Genomic DNA, 18,683 nt, shown 5'->3' with positions numbered 1-18,683 from the left:
CACCTCCTCCAAAAATTCAATCAAATCTGTTAGGCATGACCTCCCTCTGACAAAGCCATGCTGACTATCCCTGATTAAACCTTGCCTCTCCAAGTGGAGATAGATTCTCTCCTTCAGAATTTTCTCCAATAGTTTCCCTACCACTGACGTGAGACTCACTGGCCTGTAGTTCCCTGGCTTATCTCTACAACCCTTCTTAAATAGCGGAACCACATTAGCTGTTCTCCAGTCCTCTGGCACCTCCGCCGTGGCCAGAGAGGAATTAAAAATTGGGGTCAGAGCCCCTGCGATCTCCTCTCTTGCCTCCCTCAGCAGTCTGGGAAACAAATCATCCAGACTTGGAGATTTGTCCACTTTTAAGCCTGCCAACACCTTGTCATTCCATATATCAACTTGCTCAAAAACCTCGCAGTCTCTCTCCCTGAGTTCAACACCTTCATCCTCATTCTCTTGGGTGAAGACGGATGTGAAGTATTCGTTCAACACTCTACCAATGTCCTCTGACTCCATCCATAGATTGCCCTCTTGGTCCATTATGGGCCCTACTCTTTCCCTGGTTATCCTCTTCCCATTGATATACTTACAGAATATCTTGGGATTTTCCCTACTTTTATCAGCCAGAGCTTTCTCATATCCCCTCTTTGCTCTCCTAATTGCTTTCTTAAGCTCCACCCTGCACTTCCTGTACTCCATTAATGCCTCTGCTGATTTGCTTCCCTTGTATCTGCTAAAAGCCTCTCTTTTCCCTCTCATCCTATCTTGAATATCTCGAGTCATGCATGGTTCTCTGGGCTTGTTACTCCTTCCTATCAACCTAGAGGGAACATGTTGAGCCTGTACCCTCCCCATTTCCTATTTGAACGCCCCCCCCACTGCTCCTCTGTAGATTTCCCCACAAGTAGCTGTTCCCAGTCCACCTTGGCCAGATCCTGCTCCCCTCCAATCCAAAACATTTTTTTGCAACTTGTCTATTTCCTTGTCCATAAGAAGCTTAAATTATACCATGTTGTGATCGCTATCACTAAAATGCTCCCCCACCACCACCTCAGCCATCTGTACAGCTTCATTGCCCAGAATTAGGTCCAGCACTGCGCCGTCCCTTGTTGGACCCTCTACATATTGACCTATCAAGTTCTCCTGTACACATTTCAAGGAATCCACACCATCCAAGCCCTTAACACTATGGACATAATCTTCTGGCTGGCGTGCTGGTGGTGGAGTCCGCACGTCAGCGCTTAAAATGTCGCGCGAGCGTCCTGACGTCTGCGCGCGGCATTGTGATATTTCGGTCGGCGGGCAGGCTATGCAGCAGGACGCCCGCCTGCTATTAATTAAAGGCCTTGTTAAGGCCATTAATTCTCCAATCGACCAGGATTTTGAGGGGTCCGTGCGAACTTTGGGTCGGCGCAGGGGCCCAACTGGCAGGTGGGTAAGTGATTTTTTCACAAACCTCATCCAGTGGCGGGATGAGGTTGGATATCGGGTTTAAAAACTTTTAATAAAGTGTTTGTGTCCTTCACTAATATGTCTCATCTCATGTGACATTTTCACATGAGTGGGACCTGTTAATGATTTTTAAATTTTTTTATTTTTTAGAGTTTCACAGATCTCCCTGAGGCAGCACTTTGCATGCGCAAAAGAGCGCACTCTGGCAGTTGGGGAATCCCCCCCCACCCCCCACTGCTCAGGAAGTGCATAGCGCTTCCCGTCGGGTGACATGCTGGCCGGGCCTTAACTGGCTCGCCCACTTAAAATGGCGGCAGAGCCCGTTTCAGCGGCAGCGATCAGCTGCCTGCCTGCCGCCCAGTCAGTCGGCCCGCCCGCAAAATTCTGCCCTATATCTATCCCAATTAATGTTGGGATAGTTGAAAACACCTGTGATTGGACGAGCAGCAAACGGTGGGAAGATAAGTTTTCAAGGTAAGCTCTAGGAGCTGCAGCGAGAGTGAGAGCATGGGGAGAGCGGGCCTGGTGTGGGAGCAAGAACGGTGGAGAGCTGTCTCAGAGCAACAGCGAGAGGGGGAGACGGAGATTGGGCCTGGAGCGAGAGTGTGGGGGGCTGCTGGCTGGCCCAGAGAAAGAGAGAGAGAGACAGAGGACAACAGGCCTGGTGCAACAGCAAGAGCAAGAGCGGGCCTGCAGCAAGAGTGGGGGCAGGGACCGGAGCGTGAGTAGCAGCCCTGGGGACCCAGAGTGAGATTGGGGCCTGGGGGCCCAGAGCAGAGCAGGGCCCACCAGTGTGTCAGTGCATAAGTGTATGAGAGAGAGAGTGTGAATGAGTGTGTGAGGGGATAGTGTGTGTGTGTGTGAGGATGAGTGTGAGCATGTGTGTGAGAGGGGAGAGTCTTTGTATGTATGTGTGTGAGAGAGAGAGGGGAACGTGTGAGCGTGTGTGAGAGGGGAGTGTGCGTGTATGTGAGAGGGCAGACTGCGAGTGTGAGAGGGAAGAGCGCAAGTGTGAGTGTGAGAGCAGAGAACATGAGTGTGAGAGGGAGAGCGAGAGTCTAAGATTGAGAGGGGAGAATACACGTGTGTCTGTGAGAGGGGAGAGTGTGTGTGTGTGTCTGGCGCACTTCCAGTCTTAGGGTTTCATTCACCCTCACTCCCACACACCAACTTGCACTCTCACTCATTCTCACAGTGGGTGAGGGTGAGTGAGTAAGCACCCTGAGACTGCGAGTGAGCCGGATACACACACTCTCACTCTAATGGTCATCTTTATCTATTACTCATTTTTTAAAAAATCAATTTATTGCTTTGACATTGTTTTTTTGCTCAGCCAGTTGTTTCTTTTTATATGCGAGCATTTTTAAAATTCATGTTTAATGTTGTGCCAAACCTTATCTTCCCAAAATTTGTTCATCAGCCCCTTGAGTGACAAAAAAATTGAAATGTGGCTGCTCACGCAGAAAGATTGGACAAGCCTGTCATATATGCTAATGAGACATCCCATGCTCAACAATCATTGAATTGTCACTCTAATCTACACTTAACAGTTATGAGAGCAATGAGGCTAATCTAACTGCAGCCTAATCTGGATTTATAATATTTCCTTTAGAATATATTACTCGTTCTAATAATCTTCAAGACCCTGTATAGCTAAAGTCAGGGGAAAATGTAATACAGAAAATGTCCTTATTTGACACAGGACAGAAACTCTCCTATCTGTCACACAGAGGCACCTGTTGCCATTACTCACTCCTGCTTGCCTTGTTTGTAAATACTGAGTGCCGCCCAGCACTCACTAACGTTTATCCTTTAGAAGACACATTTTTGAACATATTTACTTTTTTTAAAACAGAAACAGAATTACCTGGAAAAACTCAGCAGGTCTGGCAGCATCGGAGGAGAAGAAAAGAGTTGACGTTTCAAGTCCTCATGACCCTTTCTGTCGAAGGGTCATGAGGACTCAAAACGTCAACTCTTTTCTTCTCCGCCGATGTTGCCAGACCTGCTGAGTTTTTCCAGGTAATTCTGTTTTTGTTTTGGATTTCCAGCATCCGCAGTTTTTTGTTTTTTGTTTTTATACTTTTTTTAAGCTGTTGAGTAAAGACATAAAGTTATTGACAGCACAGAAATACTCAGATCTGGAGATTATATAAGGCCTGGGCAGTGTTCCGAAGCAGTACTTGCAAGTATGCCATTTCTCAGAGATTTCAGCAATTGGGGGAAATCCTTCAGCAGTCAAAAGTCAACCATTTAGTCCTTTCCTTTCTAACATCGAGAATTGAATCCCTTTGCCGGCTGAAAACATTGGATGTGGAATAAGTTTGGGGTCTTGAGCGAGTGAGAAGTAGGTAGGGGGCAGTTTTAACAGTTCCATAGATGCTGGCCCACAGCACAAACCAGTTGCTAATTTGCCACTAATTGTCATCACATTGTATCTCACTCAAAAAGGCCACAAGATGGGCTAACATCTTCTTCAGTTCTCTACCCGACCCACAGCGCCAAGGCCTCTACCACGGATAGGGCAAGGAGGCAGGTCCCAGAACCACCACACCAGAACAAAGATCAAACTCCATGCTGGTGGCACCAATCTGAACCATGCCAGCGAACTGAGCCAACCAACTTTGCCCTCCCCCCACAACCCCCACCCCAAGCAGTCCGTGTTGCTGTACCGAAGCAATGAATAGTGATGGTCCAGGCTCCAATTTTCTCTTCATCACATGGCTGACCAGAAATCTCTCCCACCCTTATCACCTGCCATTGGCATATGTTGGAGGGACTTACAAGTTGATACTCAAACTATTTGGCCACATTATGAATGTACCTTCCTTGGCCATCAAATCCTGAAGAGGGACTTGAACACAGAACTTCTGGCTCAGAGGCAGGGTTACTACCCACTGCATCACAAGACCATGGCTAACGTAGAAAATGGAAATTGCATAGAATTTACAGCATTGAAACAGGTCCTTTGGCCAACAATGTTTAAGTTCCACAAGAACCTCTTCTCACCTTACTTAATTTCACACCATGAGTATATCCTAATTTTTTCCTTTAAAGAAAAGAAAGTTGCCAACACCAGTAGCCAGCCTTTGACCTATGACAGGCCAAATACAAGTGGCACAGAGGACTGCCACGGAACGCAAGAATTGTGACTGCTGCAAGGATAATGTGCATTGACCTGCATGATGCAGTGCTTGTGGCCTCACACCAGTTGCACATTGAGGGAGTGGAATCAGAGGAATCAGTTCATGAAAATGGCCAAGTTCACATGAGGTACACGCAAGGCAGAATGTGTGCAGAAAATGTAACCCTGCATCATTGGGAAGCCTACAGTCTGCAAAATCTTGGGCTCGCTTTGCTTGCTTGTCGCTGGCAAGAGAAAATGAGATGAAAATATTTTTCTATGCATACAGAACCTCAATAACCTCCAGTATACAGCTGTGCTCTGTGAACTGAGATAGTGCTAATACTTCCAGCAGCAGCCTGAAAAGAATCCGTTAAGAGCCATAGTCTGTGACAACCACAGTCAATGCTTTGAGATTGCAGTTTGTGGCTGCAGCAGTTGATAGATTTCACTCAGGGCCTCTTTTGTTTAACTGAAATAGCTCATGGATTGGCCCTTGTTACTGACGTTGAGATAGCGGCTTTGCTTCCTTCAACAAATATGGCCTCCTGTTGTGAGTTCTTCTCTCCCTCCATCTCCTCCCTCTTCTAGCAGCGGCACTGTATGGCCTTGCTTCTTTCTCCCAGTCATTGCCAGAGGAAACCCTACCAGGTCACCCAAGACTGGGAGAAACTAATTTCAGCAGAAGTTTTTAAATGTCCAAAAACCTACTTCATCAACAGGCCACGCCCTGTAGAGCATTCAAACAGGCAAGTATGGGAAGGCTCCAAAAACATGTACAATTGCACCAGTGGTAACCTATAAGGAGTTCATGATCCCTTTAAATAGTACTGGTTGGGGTTCCATCCTTCCATTTAATATAGGGGAGAATTTTCTCCCCATCGAGCAGGCCGGCTGGGAGAGGGCGGGCGCGGAGCCAATTGCCGCCTGCAAATTAAGGCCCTCCCAACATGACGCACACCTGGAAGCGCTCAGCACTATCTGTGCAGACATGGGTGAGGAAGGAGAGTCGGGGCCTGCATATGCATGCAAAAGAGTGCAGAAATCTCCTTGAGGCACTCAAGATTAAGTTCAGTCATAAAGATGGGAAAAAAATGTTTAAAAATATTCAGACATGTCTCCTCATGTCACATGTCATATGAGTTGGGACGCGTTTATGAATTATCATAAAAGATTTTATTTAATTAATAAACCCTTCATGAAACCTCATCCCGCCCGTGGATGAGGTTCCATGAAAAATGCCTAGGTTACCTGGGCTCTTTGCCTGCCTGCCAACCGTAAGGTTGGACGGGAAGCCCTGACAAGTACTTTAATTAGTTCATTAACGGCCTTAACAGGCCTTTGACAGTTCAGTGGGTATGCAGCTGACTCCGGTGCGCGCCGGCCGAACTGAAGATCAGAACAAAGTGCGGTGATGTCAGGACGCACCTCCAATGTCACCGTGCATCATTTTACGTGTTGTGCCGCACGCTGAACGGAAGATTCTGCTCATAGTGTTCAGCTGTGGAAGGTTAAGATTGACTGGGTTGGCAAGAGTGTTGAGTTCCAAAATTGATCAGTGGCTTCAAATGAGTGTTGCTCTACATGTTGTTGGTGTTAGGCTCAATACGCAACAAACTCCTTTACCAAGATGGCATCCTGCGGACTTTTTGGGCCCAATTTTCAATCCTTAAGTGGTTATGTAGCACTTAAAAAATAGATGCTACATGGCCCAATTTAGCTGCCAAATGCTTTTAATAGACCTTTTATCACACCAGGGGAAACACAGAGAAGGAAATTACTACATTATAAAAAGGAAATATGTTCCTTTTACTCGCGATTGCAAGAGATAAGATATCAAAGGCTTGTAAACAATTCTATAGTTCAGGAAGAGCAAAGATAGGAAGCAAAGACAGCATGAAAGAAGACATAAAGTACCCCCCTGCCCCACCACCGCTCACCCACCACCCCTTGCCACCATCCACACCACATTCCCCCCAGCTGCCCCGACAACCACATTATTGACCAATAAACTGTTCAACGATCTAAAGGTTATAAAACACCCAAAAAAAACCAGCAAGAATTAGGCAATCAAAGAAAATTGTATGATGACAGCTACAAAGAAAATCTCTCATTGGACCTTTAACTATCTTTAAACAATGTAATGGGAACAGGCTTTAAACAGTCCTTACAATTCCCGTGAACTTCTTTACATGTGTTTTAAATGTTGGGACTGCATGTACTGGTCTGTAGGTAACCTTAGGGTCAATGTTCTGAAACAATAATTAATGAAGTTAAGAGTCTCTAGCTTTTCAAATTTATCATTGAAAAAAGAGAAGGAAGGAATTATCTTGGACGTTCCCTTTGGTATTTGGTCACCTGAACTGAATGTAGTATCCACGTTGAGGCCTGACCAGGATGGCAAGTCTCAGACTGTACTGATTTGCTGACATAGCTCAATATTCCATCTGCTTTGTTAATTTCTGCTTAGCAATGACAGGCTGTGGTCAATGCTGAGTCCTGAATCACTTCCAGATTTATTTTGGCCTTGCCCCTAGATGGCATATTCAACATCTACTTGTTTTGACCATATAAGTATGCATCCTTTTTGAATCTCTTGCTCTTATAACACTGTTGCATTTGTCTTCTTCCACAATGATCTAGTTCTTTTTGTCCCTCTGATTGGCTTTGTTAATTTTACTTTAGATACTGGCACTAAAAGGGAAGAATAATCTCCCTCCCCAGTGCTACCATCCCTCAGTTCAACAAGCACAGAAACTCACTGAACAAATCCTGTATTTGTGCTATAAATATGATTCTTTCGCACTCTCTAGTCCAATAGCAACACTGTTACTCATCTAACATCTGGATTCCAGATATTGGGAGGTGCTTGGATTTCCTGAGCATAAGCAGATTTGAGATTCTTTGGTCCACACTCACCTGCTCCTTTCTGTGTTCTTTAGCTTTATAATTTCTTTCTGTATCGTACACGGAGATCACCAGCTCATTCGCCTTGCGTTCAGCTGCCCTATCCTTGAGAAATTCACGTACCTTAAACATAGTAATGATCACCTCTTAATTGATTTTTAAAAACTTTATATCCTGTCCTGTATATACTCTAGGGTAGAGCCTCTGATTGGTGAAGTTCATATCCAACACTTAATATGTTCTGTGCAATCCTCTGCCACTGTTTTTACAAAGGCACTGACTCAGGGGTGAGCTTTGTATAGTTTCTTTCTGTCTGAATGACCCCAGTATGCAGATTTCACTTTCACTTGTCAGCTGTGGTTCAGTTGTGTTTTTAAGCCATTTCTTTTTAGAGATTTGAGCACATAACTGACACTCCAATACTGCACTGTTGGCTTTCAGATGAGACATTAAAACTGAGGCTGCTCAGTTGGATGTAAATGATCCCATGACACAAATTCAAAGAACAACTGAGTTCTCCCCAGTGTCCCAGCCAATACTTGTACCTCAACTAACAGACCCAGACCCGCAGTAAGGTGGCTGATTCGTAACTATTTCCAGACATGGCCGAGCAAGACACTCAGTTCAAGGGCAATTTGGGATGGGCAAAAATGCTGGCCTTGCCCACGACACCTGTATCCCATGAAAGAATAAAGAAAATAAAAACTATAGAACTAAAACAGATCACATGTTCTTTATCACATTGCTGTATGTGGAACCTGGCTGTGCGCAAATTGGTTGCCATATTTCCAATATTACAACAGTGATTACACTTCAAAAGTACTTAGGGAATCTCTGGCTAATTTTGCTGAAAAGAAACTCAGTGAATTTCCTCTCTAACATTCACAGGTAATCAAGCAAGCTCCAGGAAATTATGGTGACTGATGCCATCACACCAGCGGTGGGTTTCATACTGGTGCCGGAAGCGCTGTCAGTCTGAAAAGAGGTCAGAATAATGTATAATATCTTTTGAGATACTTTCTAGCTCTCCTGCAGAAATTTCAACAATAATAAACCAATTTTCATTTATATAGTGCCTTTAACACAGTAAACCATCCCAAGGCACTTTTCAGGACAACTATCAAACATGATTTGATACCAGAATTTAGGGCCTTGGCAGTTGTAGGCACAGCCACCAATGTTGGAACAATGGAAATTGGAGAAGCACAGAGGTCTCGGAGGGTTGTAGGGCTGAGGGAGGTTAGTGAGATGTGGGGGTGAGGCAATGGAAGGATTTGTTCCAGAAAAAAAGAGAATTTTAAATTTGAAGCAGTTTCAGACAGCCAGTGGAGGTCAGCAGGGGTAAAGGGTGAACTGAATTTGATGTGAGCTAGGATACAGGCAGCAGAGTTTTGAATGAGCTGAAGCTTATGAAGGGAGGAAGGCCGGATAGGAGAGCATGTAAATAGTCAAGTCTGGAGATAGCAAAGGCATGGATCAAAGTTTCCTCAGACAATGGCTGAGGAAGGGACAGAGATGGGTAATTTTATGGTGGTGCAAGTAGGTGGTCTTGGTTGTGGACAGGACATGTGATCAGGAGCTTCACTCAAACAGTATAAGAAAGAAATAATTGTGTTTATATAGTGTCTTTCATGACCTCAGGTTTTTAAGGTGGTTTACAGCCAACAAAGTACATTTGAAGTGTCGTCACTATCACAACGTAGGATACTTAGGCTGCGAACAATCTGATTCTACATCAGGTACCAGTTACAGAGAGGAAAGGCATCTGTGGTCAAGGAATAGAATTTGTGGCAGGGACTTAAGACAATGGTTTCGGGTTTCTCAATATTAAATTGGAGGAAATCCTGCTTGTCCAGTACTGGATATTGTTGATTCATGTACCCAGCAGTTTAAAATGGATGTTCAGGGTTCCGAGAGACTGAAACATTTTCCCTATAGAATTTCAGTAGCTGATGGGCTGAGGCAGAGGCAGAAATGAACAATAAAGGTGTTCATTTATGAAGGTGGAAGTAGAAGATTTAAGCAATCCCATGTGAAATTTCTTTGTAGCATTTCGAGGTCATTTTAAAAATGTTTTTCCATTTTTTCTTTGAATGTTTGTCTTGTTAGCTTGTGAAAAGTTTTGTTGGGCCACTTTATGCTTGAAGGTGATGACCCTGTTGGAAAGAGAATTTGCCAAGGTGACCTGGGTATTGAATATGCAGGCCCATACAAATGAGGCAAAATCTCCTGTGCATTTCACAAATCCAAACAGCCCATCTGACATTAACTGGCCACTGGCCTCCAACATCATTTGGTGAAGAAATACTTCCCTAGTATAAATTCTGAACAGCCTAGCTGTAATACGAAATGAGATACTGCATAGTCTCCATTATCAAGTTTTGTTAAAGGTTCCTCTTCTTAAATTAGGATTAAAAATAGGTGCGAAGGGAATAAAAGGAATGAGGAGAGGACCCAAGGTGTATGCAATAAAGCACTCTGGCCAAAGTCAGAGTTGAAAGGGCTTGGCGAAAGAGTAAAGGATGATGGTTGCATTCTAAATGGACAAAACTCAAACCCTACAGCATTTTAAAAGCACTTGTACAGGTCTAGGGAGGGGTCAGACTCATTGCATGCCTACTAATTGATCAATCCATTTGCTTGAAGGTGGAGAGAGAAGCCAATTTGAAGCTTTCAATTCACACTGAATGCTTCCTCTCAGGTAGAGCAGTAATCTTGGGGGAGGGGTTCTCTTTTCTAAATTGAAAGCTTGATATTACACATAATAAACCTACATCTTATTCTTTATAAAGTAAGAAAGTTATTGTTGACTCAGATATTACCTCATGCTCTGAATCTCTGACGCTTTGCATCGACACAGCCTGTGTCTTCAACAATTGCATCATGGTCTGATACAGAACCACATTCTTACAAGGCTTCGCCAGTGGGTCAACCTGCAGGACAGTAAAAGTAGAAGATGCATGTCTTTAATGTCAGAATCTCAATTGTTTCTTCTCATGTATACAGGTTTAAACACTCCTCATATGATGGTAGAAAATAACAAGCAGTCATATCTGGTAAGCTAAAATACAACAGAAACAAGTGCTGAAAAATGGAATTAGAATAGTTATGTACTTGTTTGATCAGCGCAGACTCAAAGGGACGAAGGGCCTTTTTCTGTGCTGTAAACCTCTATGACTCCATAATAAATTTTAAAAATCTAAAAATCCAATCCCAACCTGTCCCCTTCTGGGCACAAGAGCTGGCAGCCAACCCATCCTCTGCAGGTGGATTGAGAATTTAAAAATACAAAAGAGGTTGGCAGCCTCTGATTTAACCTGCTTTGCAGGTTTAACAGTGGCCAGCCAGATTTTCAGGAAATCCAACAGCTGAAAGGAGGTCAGGACAGCTTCAGGGCTATGGTAAGTGCATTTACGGCACTATTAGTGGGCCAGACAGAGCAGGAGTGGCTTCCCCTGACCCCATGATGTTAAGGCATTTAGCATCTTTGAAAGTACAAGGACAAGTACCAGACCTCTTAGCTGTGTCCTAAAATTTGGAAGCACCTGAGAAGCAATAATTTGAAATTGGCACGCAAACCTTTTTATTCTTTATTTGATTCTCCTCATTCTGTGATATTTTGTTATCTTTATTTCAGATACAGAATCTACTGTATCTCATCCTCCAGCTGTCCACTTCTTCTTAAGAAGCCTGACAGATGACCTTGTCAAAGAAGTCCAGGAATGTTACTTCTCTTACAATTGGCGATGCTGTATCGGGAATGCTGGGAAAATACCGGGAGAATGCATCTATTTGGCTCCCTGACTTCATCCCATCACTGGTCAAATTTCCCAGGGACAGTTGGGATCCAATTCAGGCTGTTATGGGGATCATTAACTGTTATTTTGTGCAGCAATATGAATGTTGCAGGAGACACATGAGGCTTCAGCGGTTTATCAAATATAACGAGACAAGAGTACAATGAGTGGAGGCTGTTGTTTGTAACTTTATTTTATGTATTATAAATACAGGACCCAAAATCCGTAAAATCCCCAAATCTGGCACATGTCTGGTCTTGAATGTCATGATAATAGCTGATTGTGGTTGTGGACTCCAGTATTTGATACTATACGGTACTCGGTACTACATATGGGGTCACCTGACCTGGGGGTTGACGGTCAGATAGCACATGTTGGAGCCTGTCTTGATAGAGTTCAGGCACTGCAGATATGTGCTCATGTTAGGAAAATGTGATATCACCCTGGAGCAAAGGAGATTGATGGGCGATCTGATTGAGGTGTATAAAATTATGAGGGGCAAAGATAGTATAGACAGGAAGGAACTTTTCCCCTTGCTGGAGGGTTCAATAACCAAGGGGCATAGATTTAAGGTAAGGGGCAGGAGGTTTAGAGGGGATGTGAGGAAGAATTTTTTCACCCAGAGGATGTTGGGAATCTGGAACTCACTGCCTGAAAGGGTGGTAGAGGCAGAAACTCTCATAACATTTAAGAAGTATTTGGATGTGCACTTGAGGTGCCATCACATACAAGGCTTTGGGCCTAGTGCTGAAAAATGGGATTAGAATAGTTACGTACTTGTTTGACCAGCGCAGACTCGATGGGCCGAAGGGCCTTTTTCTGTGCTGTAGACCTCTTTGACTCCATAATAAAGTTAGCTCAGCTACAATGTCAATGGCCTGTGTGCATCATTAAAGAAATACAAGAAACAAGACACTGAGCTTCCCAGGTACGGGGTCTGGTACCGGTAGACAAATTGTCAGTCGTGGATGAAATATATCCTCAGCTGTTAGGAGAAGCAAGCTGACTGTCATTTTCTAAACCTACAGTTGTGATTAATTTTAAGGTTGTTCAGGGTCAGGTTAGGTGCTAAAATTTTTTTAAAAATCGGAAAATCCAACCCCAACTTATCCACTTCAGGAGACAAGAGCTGGCAGCCAACCCATTCTCAGCAGGTGGATTGGTAATTTAAATATGTTAAAGAGGCTGGCAGCCTCTGAGTTAACCTGCTTTGCAGGTTTAGCAGTGGCCAATCAGATTTTCGGGAAATCCAACAGCTTAACTTTTAGAGGAGGTAACAAAGAATGTCCATGAGGGTGGTGCATTTAAGTAGGCTACATGGATTTCAGCAAGGCGTTTGACAAGGTCCCACACAGCAGACTGGTTCAAAAAGTTAAAGCTCTGGGATCAAGTGACATGTCAATAATAATAGAGATAAAAACAAAAAACTGCGGATGCTGGAAATCCAAAACAAAAACAGAATTACCTGGAAAAACTCAGCAGGTCTGGCAGCATCGGCGGAGAAGAAAAGAGTTGACGTTTCGAGTCCTCATGACCCTTCTGTCGAAGGGTCATGAGGACTCAAAACGTCAATTCTTTTCTTCTCCGCCGATGCTGCCAGGTCTGCTGAGTTTTTCCAGGTGACATGTCAAGTTGGATCCAAAGATGTCAGGAAGTAAAAGTCGATGTGTATTTTTATGACTGGAAAGTTGTTTCTAGTGGGGTTCTGTAGGGTTCTGTACTGGGCCCTTTGCTTTTTACAGTATATTTCAATGACTTAGACTTAAATTTACAGGGCATGAATTAAGAATTTTATGCATTATAGTCCAGTTTTATGTATTATGTCCAGGACAAAGCAGCCCGCATGATTGGCACCGCCTCTGCAAACATTTGCTCCCTTCACCACCAACACACAGTAGCAGCAGTGTGTACCATCTACAGAACGCAGTGCAGGAATTTACAAAGGCTCCTTAGACAGCACCTTCCAAACCCTCGACCACTACCATCTAGGAGGACAAGGGCAGCAGATAGATGGGAATGCCACAACCTAGAGGTTCTCCTCCAAGTCATTCACCATCCTGATTTGGAAATATGTTGCCGTTCCATCACTGTCGTTGGGTCAAAATCCTGGAACTCCCTTCCTAACAGCACTGTGGGTGTACCTACACCAAATGGACTGCAGCGGTTCAAGAAGGCAGCTCACCACCACCTTTTCAAGGGCAATTAGGGGTGGGCAATAAATGCTGGCCCAGCCAGCGAACCTCACATCCCCTGAATGAATAAAAAATTTAAAAATTTTAAAAAAGAAGTTTGCAGATGTTACAAAAAATGATCATGTGGTTGATGGTGAGGAAGAAAGCTGTAGACTGGAGGGTGATATCAATGGACTGGTCAGGGTGGGCATATAAGTGGCAAATGGTATTCAACTTGGAGAAGTGTGAGGTAATGAGTTTGGGAAAGATAAACAAGGCAAGGGAATACTCAACAAATGGTAGGATACTGTGAAGTGTAGAAGAACAATGGAACTTTGGTGTGCTTATCCACAGATTCAAGGTAGCAGGACAAATAGATAAGGCCATTAAGAAAGCAGGTGGGATACTATGTTTTATTAGCTGAGGCATAGAATGTGCATGCAGATTATGCCTGAACTGTATAAAACCAGTTAGGTTGTGCACCTACAATATTGTGTACAGTTCTGCTCATTGCAGTATCGGAAGGAGTGATCACACAAGAGAGGGTATAAAGAAGATTTACGAGAATGTTGTCAGGACTGGAGAATTTTAGCTATGAAGACAAATTGCATAGGCTGGAATTGTTTCCTTTGAAGCAAGGGAGACTGATGGGAGATTTCTGAGATAAATAAAATTATGAGGGGCTAGATAGAGCAGATAGGAAGGACTTATTTCTCTTAGCAGAGATGTTAATAACCAGGGGTAAAGATTTAAAGTAATCAGTAAAAGGATTATGGGGAAGTTGATGAGAATTCTTTTTCACCCAGAGGGTAATGGGGGCCTGGAACTTACTTCTGAAAGAGTGCTAGAGGCTGAAACCTTCATTGCATCGAAAAAGTATTTGGATATGCACTTGAAGTGCCATCACCTACAGGACTATGGGACCAAGAGCTGGAAAGTGGGATGAGGCTAGATAGCTATTTTTGGGAAAGCAGATACACGAATGGCCAAATGGCGTCTTTTGTGCTGTAATTGTTTATGATTCTAGGTCATTCCTCAGCCTTCTAAATTCACAGAATACAAGCCAGGTTTATACAACTATTCTCATCACTTAATCCATTTATCCCTGGTATAATTTTTGTAAATATGTACTGCACCTCCTCTACAGCCAATATATCTTTCCTAATGTGCAGTACCCAGAACTAAATGCAATACTATTGATGATGGTCTGATAGAGGCTTTCTACAGTTGAAGTATGCATGCAATAAAGTGAATACATTTTGTACCTGTGTGCTAGCTTTTAGTGATTAGTGATCTTGTTCAAATATTCAGTCACTCCATCCTTAATGATAGATTTTAGTAATTTACCTACAACTGATGTTAAACTGATAAATCTATAGATCCATGTTATCTCCCTCCTTCCTGTTTTAAATAATGCAAGCAACATAAACTAAGTGTACAATTCCCAAATCTAAAGTGCATTGGAACAATACTACAAATGCACATGCAATTTTCTCACCAGTTTCTTTTAATGCCCTAGGGCAGCCCTGGAGATTTGTGAACCTTAAGTCCCATTATTTTCTCTGTTACCATTTTGAATAGATTGAATCAATATGCTCCTTCCCCTTAATTATTTTTAGATTCCTTTGTACCAGTAGTATTCTTTGAAAATGGAACAAAAGTATTAATTTAACAAATCTACCATTTCCTTATTATTCATTAAAGTCTCACCTTCATGTGTCGTTAATGGGCCAACATTCCCTCTTACCACTATCTTTACCTTAATATGTTTTTTAAAATTCTTAATATATTTATAAATGGATTGGATTTCTCTTGCAAGATTTTTTCATTTGAGCTTTTTATACCTTTTATCATTTTATTTCATATCTGTTTGTTTTATAGCTATCCCAATAAGCCAGAATTCCACCTTTTATTACATTGGTATACCCTGTTTACCCTGTTTACCCTGTTTGTTGACCACAATTATTTAAATACACAAATAGAGCTTTTGACTTTTAGAGGTATGTACTAGTTTTGTCTGAAGGTATTTCCATTGACAGTTTAGCCTAGTTTTCCATGATCAATTCGATTGTGGAGAGTAACCAAATGGAGGTGGAAACCTGCCCTTAACTCCAGGATTGATAGTTCTTTGAACATGATAGTCTAGAAAACATTATGATGAAAGCCAGCAAACTCTTATGATATTTCTATGTTGGATAACTGCACAGATAACTCGTTGATTTTCAGTGTGTTAACTCTTTGCTAAAATAGCAAAGTTTGGATTGAAATGCAATCACATACTAAAGGTATCACCTGGCTTGCTGTAGTCATGTGACACCTGCCATGAGGGACAGGCTGGGAGTAGCTATGTTACATCCAGTTATAATAAGGACTTTTTACTAGAAATATTGTACTCTTTGGGCTTGTAACATAGGGCAACATTTTGCCCCCTTGGGGGGGACGTGCGGGAGTGGGCGCAAGCAGGCGGGTTTCTGATCAGCGCCTCCGATTGGGGGCACGCTGCCACTTTACGTGGGCCGTTCAATTAAGGCCCGCCCAGCGTGACGTCCACCAGGAAGTGCTATGCGCTCCCTATGTGGGCGGGGGGGTGGGGGGCGAGGGGCGGTGGTGGGGATTTTGCACACGATAGAGCACACAGATCTCCCTGAGGCAAAGTGCTGCCTCAGGGAGATCGGCTCCGATTTAAAACTTTGAATAAACATTAGAAAAAAATTTCCCTGCCATCTACCCTCATGTGACACTGTCACATGTCCATAATTTTTATTGTAAAATGTACTGCATTTTTAAAATCACTCACGAAACCTCATCCCATCCATGGATGAAGTTTCATGTTTTTTCACAAGCCACCTGGGCTCCTGGCCTGCCCGCCAACCTTAAGGTTGGACAGGCAGGTCCATTAATCACAAAACAAAAACAGAATTACCTGGAAAAACTCAGCAGGTCTGGCAGCATCGGCGGAGAAGAAAAGAGTTGACGTTTCGAGTCCACATGACCCTTCAACAAAACTAGGTGAATCCAAGGAGAGGGATGAAATATAAGCTGGTTTAAGATTGGGGGGGGGGGGGTGCGGGTGGTGGTGTGGTGTTGGGTAGGGGGGTTGGGTGGGGGGAGAGAAGTGGAGGGGGGTGGTGTGGTTGTAGGGACAAGCAAGCAGTGATAGGAGCAGATAATCAAAAGATGTCACAGACAAAAGAACAAAGGAACACAGAGGTGTTGAAGGTGGTGGTATTATCTAAACGAATGTGCTAATTAAGAATGGACGGTAGGGCACTCAAGGTACAACTCTAGTGGGGGTGGGGTGGAAAGACTAGCAGGGCATAAAAGATTTAAAAATAATGGAAATAGGTGGGAACAGAAAAATCTATATAAATTATTGGAAAAAACAAAAGGAAGGGGGAAGAAACGGAAAGGGGGTGGGGAGTTCAAGATCTAAAGTTGTTGAATTCAATATTCAGTCCAGAAGGCTGTAAAGTCCCTAGTCGGAAGATGAGGTGTTGTTCCTCCAGTTTGCGTTGGTCTTCACTGGAACAATGCAGCAAGCCAAGGACAGACATGTGGGCAAGAGAGCAGGGTGGAGTGTTAAAATGGCAAGCAACAGGAAGGTTTGGGTCATTCTTGCGGACAGACCGTAGGTGTTCTGCAAAGCGGTGGCCCAGTTTACGTTTGGACTCTCCAATGTAGAGGAGACCACATTGGGAGCAACGAATGCAGTAGACTAAGTTGGGGGAAATGCAAGTGAAATGCTGCTTCACTTGAAAGGAGTGTTTGGGCCCTTGGACGGTGAGGAGAGAGGAAGTGAAGGGACAGTTGTTGCATCTTTTGCGTGGGCATGGGGAGGTGCCATAGGTGGGGGTTGAGGAGTAGGGGGTGATGGAGGAGTGGACCAGGGTGTCCCAGAGGGAACCATCCCTACGGAATGCCGCTGGGGGGGTGAAGGGAAGATGTGTTTGGTGGTGGCATCATGCTGGAGTTGGCGGAAATGACGGAGGATGATCCTTTGAATGCGGTGGCTGGTGGGGTGATAAGTGAGGACAAGGGGGACCCTATCATGTTTCTGGGAGGGAGGAGAAAGCGTGAGGGCGGATGCACGGGAGATGGGCCGGACACGGTTGAGGGCCCTGTCAACGACCGTGGGTGGAAAACCTCGGTTAAGGAAGAAGGAGGACATGTTAGAAGAACTGTTTTTGAGGGTAGCATCATCAGAACAGATGCGACGGAGGTGAAGGAACTGAGAGAATGGGATGGAGTCCTTACAGGAAGCGGGATGTGAGGAGCTGTAGTCGATGTAGATGTGGGAGTCTGTAGGCTTGTAATGGATATTGGTGGACAGTCTATCACCAGAGATTAAGACAGAGAGATTAAGGAAGGGAAGGGAAGTGTCAGAGATGGACCACGTGAAAATGATGGAGGAGTGGAGATTGGAAGCAAAATTAATAAATTTTTCCAAGTCCCGATAAGAGCATGAAGCAGCACCGAAGTAATCATCGATGTACCGGAGAAAGAGTTGTGGAAGGGGGCCGGAGTAGGACTGGAACAAGGAATGTTCCACATACCCCATAAAGAGACAGGCATAGCTGGGGCCCATGCGGGTACCCATAGCCACAACTTTTATTTAGAGGAAGTGAGAGGAGTTGAAGGAGAAATTGTTCAGTGTGAGAACAAGTTCAGCCACATGGAGGAGAGTAGTGGTGGATGGGGATTGTTCGGGCTTCTGTTCGAGGAAGAAGCTAAGGGCCCTCAGACCATCCTGGTGGGGGATGGAGGTGTAGAGGGATTGGACGTCCATGGTGAAGAGGAAGCGGTTGGGGCCAGGGAACTGGTAATTGTTGATGTGACGTAAGGTGTCAGAGGAATCACGGATGTAGGTGGGAAGGGACTGGACAAGGGGAGAGAGAAGGGAGTCAAGATAATGAGAAATGAGTTCCGTGGGGCAGGAGCAAGCTGACACGATCGGTCTACCGGGTCAGTTCTTTTTGTGGATTTTGGGTAGGAGGTAGAACCGGGCCGTCCGGGGTTGGGCAACTATCAGGTTGGAAGCTGTGGGGGGAAGATTTCCAGAGGAGATGAGGTCCATGACAGTCCTGGAAACAATGGCTTGATGTTCAGTGGTGGGGTCATGGTCCAGGGAGAGGTAGGAGGAAGTGTCTGCGAGTTGACGCTTAGCCTCCGCGAGGTAAAGGTCAGTGCGCCAGACAACAACAGCACCACCCTTGTCAGCGGGTTTGATGACAATGTTGG

The 18,683-nt window shown here is 44.2% G+C and overlaps 1 protein-coding gene across 1 annotated transcript in view; it reads right to left on the bottom strand.

The window, feature by feature from the left end:
* ccdc135 (coiled-coil domain containing 135) overlaps positions 1 to 18,683 on the bottom strand; it is a 110,693-nt gene that overhangs the window by 23,474 nt on the left and 68,536 nt on the right. The window contains exons 15-16 of the mRNA XM_041214146.1: positions 10,300 to 10,410; positions 7,486 to 7,600 (exon numbers count right to left, since the gene is read on the bottom strand). Of these exons, the coding sequence (XP_041070080.1) occupies positions 7,486 to 7,600; positions 10,300 to 10,410 (226 nt within the window). The remainder of the gene's footprint in view (positions 1 to 7,485; positions 7,601 to 10,299; positions 10,411 to 18,683) is intronic.

This window comes from Carcharodon carcharias, chromosome 20 (assembly GCF_017639515.1).
Source record: "Carcharodon carcharias isolate sCarCar2 chromosome 20, sCarCar2.pri, whole genome shotgun sequence".
Taxonomy (NCBI): Eukaryota; Metazoa; Chordata; class Chondrichthyes; order Lamniformes; family Lamnidae; genus Carcharodon; species Carcharodon carcharias.
This window is presented reverse-complemented; position numbering and strand designations above follow the sequence as displayed.